General features: G+C 50.3%; 1 protein-coding gene and 1 long non-coding RNA gene across 2 annotated transcripts; both read left to right on the forward strand.

Annotated features, from left to right (window-relative positions):
* The first annotated feature begins 240 nt into the window (after positions 1-240).
* On the forward strand, positions 241-768 carry LOC118485143. The gene is made up of 2 exons (XM_035981407.1): positions 241-508; positions 578-768. The coding sequence occupies exons 1-2, from the start codon at positions 241-243 to the stop codon at positions 766-768; spliced, it is 459 nt and encodes a 152-aa protein (XP_035837300.1).
* Positions 769-2,298: 1,530 nt separating this feature from the next.
* On the forward strand, positions 2,299-3,392 carry LOC110934549. Its single transcript, XR_004873931.1, has 3 exons — positions 2,299-2,411; positions 2,493-2,657; positions 2,728-3,392. It is a non-coding gene; the product is annotated as an uncharacterized LOC110934549 (long non-coding RNA).
* Positions 3,393-5,586: the final 2,194 nt, after the last annotated feature.

The raw sequence follows: 5,586 nt of genomic DNA on the forward strand, positions 1-5,586 counted from the left end.
TTCTTCGGAGATTGTAACCTCCGATTACCGTTGACGGTGTTTGTTGTGGATATCTTGGAGTGGTACAAGGTCCACATTTCTCAAGTGAGTCCGTTTGGGATGATTCGGATTCGTAATTTTGAGTTTACCTTCCGTGCTCTTGGCATAGAGCCTACCGTCGGAGATTTCCGACGGTTTTATCAGATGACAGTGTTCATGGGGTTCTTTTCTTTCCGTCAACGAGACGGTACCCTCAAGCTGATGACTCCCCCTAAGGGGATGACGATGTGGAAGAAGAAGTTCTTCTATATCAAGTCTGCTGCCCTTGCTGTGGATATGACGTTTCGGAATGTGACCGAGACGATCATAGCAGAGACCATTGCGATGCCCAGTTTGAAATCAGTGCAGTGGTTCCCGCAGCTGCAGACTATTGAGTCTGTGAAGTTGACTAACACGCAACTATGGCTGTTGCGTATGATGTTGAGGAGGGGCAAGAACTCGAAACCCGTGGTGCGGGAAAAGAGCGGTGGTACGTACTTTTTGTTTGTTTACGTTCTTTATCCTTACGTGTGTTACTGACTTTTGTGTCTACTATCAGAAGATGCTCCCGCATGGAGGATGTTTGCTCCGGATTTCGAGGGTACGGTTGAGACCGTAGTTTGCGCGGATGGTGAACAGGATCACAATACTATCATCCGTAGTAACTTCCGGGTGCCTACTGAGGCTGCACTGGCAGTTGAGTTGCCATTAGGCAAAGGTATACTATCGAAGCTTTGCTACTTGTGTTGATCATGTTGTGTTATTGACGTATTGATTCCATGCAGGTGATCTTGGGGCCTTGGGGGACCCTGAAGCGAAAGGTGTGCCAAAGAGGCAAACTGTGAAGGGCGTGCGCTTTCGCCAAAAGAAGATAAAGGAGGTCACTACTGTGCCTCATCTGGTGCCGCAGGCAGCAGGTATCTCTCATTCCTCTTTTCGTCGACACAAGGATTATGTGATAGTATCTGATACCCTTGAGGGTTTGGGTACAGCCGCGGAGTCACGCTCTGGTGCTGCGAAGAAGCATGCAGAAGAGGCGGCTGCGGGAGGGACAGCTGCGGGTCCCCCTGTGATTGGTGAGAAGAGGAGGCCAGAGCAGAAAGCTGCTGGTGGTGTTGAACCCAAACGTCGGAGACTAGTAACGAAAAGGTCTGCTCCGACGCAGAAAAAACCTGCGGTTGTCGTTGGTAAGTGTAGGCTATCTAGTATTAACTGTTGTGTAATTAGTTTTGATAGCTATTTGACTTTTTTGCAGAGCCTCAAGATGAAGATTTTTCTATCTTCGATGCTCCGGAGTCCCCCCCGCGTGCCACGGGTGTGGGTGCAACGGAGGTGCCGTCGACACCTCCCGTCAAGGTGGTACCTGAGTCAACCGTGCAGAAGGAGGGTAGCGCAGAGAATGCTGCGGCCCAGATATTTGATACTGTCGACTCGTCCAACAATCTGATATCTCCCAATGAGGGAGACGATTTGAGTGTGCGGTTCACTGCTACTGGGAAGCAACATTCTGATGCTGAACCGCAAAAAACTGGCGCTGAATCGCGGCAGCATGATGCTGGGCCGCAGAAGTCTTCGGTTGATAAGGGTACCAGCTCGTCTGCCGGTGGTGCGGGGTATGACGGGCCTCCAATTCAGCCTGGGGAGTCTGAATTGGAGTATTACCACCGCACCTACTCCCAGGATCGCAGTACGCTGTACCATCGACCCCCCTGGACTGTATTGCAGGGGGATGATATTGCTAACGACCCTGCGGCCTGCAGGGAGATCTTGGGCGGTCTGGGGACCCCCTTTGAAGTTGATCGGGCTCGTGCCGCACCGCGGGAGCTGCGTATAAACCAGCTCTCGACCATGTTGGTAGGGACTTCCATTGTGGCGAATGCCATGTTGGAAGACTATAAAGTTTGAGCCGCCGTGAAGAAGAGGCTGTCCGCCTGCGGGCAGAGGCGGAAAAGCTGGTCCGAGCCGCTCGTCCGGTTGCAGAGCAGCTGGAAAAAGATAAAGCTGCTTTTGAGAAGCAGAAGCAGACCTCTGAGTGGGCTGCCACTGTCCAATTGAAACAGGTTCGTACCCTTGCTAAACTCCTTGCTGATGAGCGTAAGTGTTGGGAGGAAATTTCATCCAACGAGCGCAAGAAGTGGAACGAATCTTGGGCTAAGCAGAACAATCTTCTGTTTCATACTCGGCAGGAGCTAGCAAACGCCAAGGCGGCAAATGTTGCCTTGGGCAATGAAAAAGCTGCGGCTGAGGCCGCGTCGGCTAAAGCGCTGCAGGCGAAGGACGAGGCCCTGAAGGCGCTTGAAGAGGCCAAAGAGGCCGGGGCTCGTGCTGCGAAGGCCCTTGAGGAGGCAAACGTGTAGCGCCTCCGTTTAGACCAAGTCGTTACCAGCTTGCAGGTATGTCTCTTTAACTGTGCTTGATATTTCATCGCTGGTCCGTAAATGTTTACCTTGTGAACTGCTTGCTATTGTTGACAGGCTGATGTTCAAGCCCGGGAGGTCGCGGTTACAGATCTTACTGCCCGCGTGTCTGCTGCGGAGGGACGTGCTGACTCCGCTGTGGAGGCCAAGGATGCCTTGGTGTCTTCCCTTAATCAGTTGGAGGCTGACCGTGAGTGGATGCGGTCATGCGGTATTTCGCGCGTAAGTATCTTCGTGTTTTAGCTTTTTGTAGACTAACACATGGGACTTACGTTCTGGTTTGAATTTGCAGATTGTCGAGGCTATTATGAATGCCCCTGAGACTGCCGCTGGTTTGAATCTGGTCCGGGATCACGCTCGGGATGCCGGTTTTAAGGCAGGGTACAACCGCTGCATTGGTCATCTGAACGTGATTACCAAGGGTAGTCATACGGATGAGCGATCGGGGTTCCGTGGCGTGGATACCGAGTCGCGCCTGAAAGCAGCCGAGGCCTCCTTCTATGACACGTCCCTTGCCTGTATACAGGAATTGGACAGTTGTTTGGATGCCGCGGACTATGTAGACCGCTTGCGGATGCTGTATCCGGATGTGGAAGAGGACGACGCTGCTGGTAACGCTAGAGATGATGCGGGGACCAGTGGTACAAAATAGGGTTTAGGTTGGCCGGTGTGCCCCTTTTTTGCTGTCCTCTTGTATAGAATAGGAAACCTTATGTAAATCTTTGGAAGCATCATGTTGGTGCCTTAATTTTTTGAATATAAGGTGTTTTGTTCCATTATACAAGTATTGTCAGTTCTTGTATGTTTGAAACGTATGTATGCGGGTCTCTACCCATTGTGAATGGGGTTGAGTATACTCTATACTATTGCGGTATGAGCATGTGTCAATTCCATTGTTTGCCTTTCTGGGCTCAGGAATTGTATTAGGTAAGAAATATGTTTATCCGGTTGGATAGCACTTAAGTCTTTTTTGCCTTGTGTTGGCCTATTACAATAGTTGCGTGTGGCTACCACTTTGTATAGGTATCGTAAATGAAGATTTTGCCAATCTGTTTTTTGGATACCGCGAAGTGGAAACACGCATTTGTAATAGTAGTAAACAAACAATAATGTATGAAATGACTTGTTTATTTATTTGCAAATGACCTGCGGTCCGATAGGTTACATGGGGAGTGTAAGAACATAGCTTACATATAGCAGCGTCTAAGCTGTTGTGCGTTCCATGTTCTGGCGATAGGTTCGCCCTCTAGTGTCTGTAACCTGTATGCGCCCTTCCCTAAGACCTCGCTGATGAGGTAGGGTCCTTCCCACTTGGGGGCAAGTTTTCCTGGGCGTTCGGCGTTAGATGCCTCGTTGTCACGTAGGACGTAGTCCCCTGGATTGAAAGTACAAACGCGGACTCGTGCGTTGTAATACTTTTCCAGTTTGGATTTGTATTTGGCCTCGTTGATGGCGGCGTTCTCGCGCCTTTCTTCTAGGAGGTCCAAATCGATCCTACGTTCCCTGTTGTTGTCTAGCTTTTCGATAGCCAACATTCTAGGAGATGGGAGGCCCATTTCCGCGGGTATCACCGCTTCAGACCCGTAGACGAGGCTGAAAGGTGTTTCCCCATTGCTTGTTTTTGGGCTAGTGCGGTGAGCCCATAAGATGCTTGGGAGTTCATCAACCCAGCCACGCCTGGCTGTTCCCAATCGTGCTTTGATTCCTTCGACTAGGCCTTTATTTATACTCTCGACTTGGCCGTTCCCTTGCGGGTGTGCGACTGACGAGAATATGTGTTTGATGTTCAGCTCTTCTAGCCATTTTTGGAATTCGTCGGCAGCGAAGTTGGTGCCGTTGTCGGTAACAATGTACATTGGTAAACCGAAACGGCAGATGATGTGCTCCCAAATGAACTTTCTTGTTATCATAGCAGTGGTGGAAGCGAGTGGTTTCGCCTCTACCCATTTTGTGAAGTAATCAACCGCCACTATGATAAATTTAACTGCACCTGGTGCGTCCGGGAATGGTCCCACTACGTCGATTGCCCATTTTTGAAAAGGCCATGCAGTAGTGACGGGGACCAGATTGTTCTTTGGTCGCAAAGTTTTTGGAGCATGGCGCTGGCAGTCCATGCATTTGCGTAATTCTTTGACGGCGTCCAGGTGCATGCCGGGCCAGTAATACCCGGCATTCATTATTTTTGCCACGACCGTGCGTGGTACAGCATGTATGCCACATATGCCCTCATGTATCTCTCGGATGAGGTATGTGGCGTCTTGTGGATTAACGCATCGGAGGAGCGGTCCGAGGTATGACTTTCGGTATAAGATACCGTCTCCCATTTGATAGTGGCACGCTTTGTATTGCAACTTACGTGCCTCTGTTTTGCTCTCGGGAGTCACACCTGACTGAAGGTATGCGATAATTGGTGTCATCCATGACGTTGTTCCGTATTGGATGACACTGACCTGGCGTAGAGGAACCGAAGGATTTTGCAAAATCTCGATACGTACCTCCTTTGCCAGGTGTTGGAAGCTGGTGGATGCAAGCTTTGATAGTGCATCCGCGGATTTGTTTTCGCTTCGATTAATGTGTCGAATATTGAATGAAGCGAATTTGGATTTTAGCTGTAGGGCTTGCTCGAGGTAGAGGATCATGATATCCCCTTTGGCGGCATAGTCACCGCGTACCTGGCCCGCAACTAACAAGGAATCGACGTGCGCTTCCAGATGTTGCACGCCGATTTTGACTGCTAAACGTAGCCCGGCTAATAGTGCTTCATATTCTGCCTCGTTGTTTGTGCTTTTAAAATCGAGGCGGATGGCATATGTAAGCTCTTGGCCGTCAGGGCTGACGAGTCGCAGACCTGCGCCCGCGCCTTCCTCGTTGGATGCACCATCGGTAAATAGTGCCCATACTTCCGAGGAGGGCGGTGGGGGCGCAGGATTTTGGGATTCTTCGCATTCTTGGATGCGATCCGCTGGTACTTCAGCGGCGAAATCAGCTAAGATTTGGCCTTTGATGGCAGGGCGCGGTTTGTAATGTATCGTATGTGCGCCCAGCTCGATTGCCCATTTTGCTAATCTCCCAGAGATGTCGGGTTTGGACAGGATCGGGCCGATCCTGTAATTGGTTAGCACTGTGATGATGTGGTTTACGAAGTAGCGTC

The sequence above is a fragment of the Helianthus annuus genome, chromosome 12 (genome assembly GCF_002127325.2).
Source record: "Helianthus annuus cultivar XRQ/B chromosome 12, HanXRQr2.0-SUNRISE, whole genome shotgun sequence".
In the NCBI taxonomy this organism is placed as follows: Eukaryota; Viridiplantae; Streptophyta; class Magnoliopsida; order Asterales; family Asteraceae; genus Helianthus; species Helianthus annuus.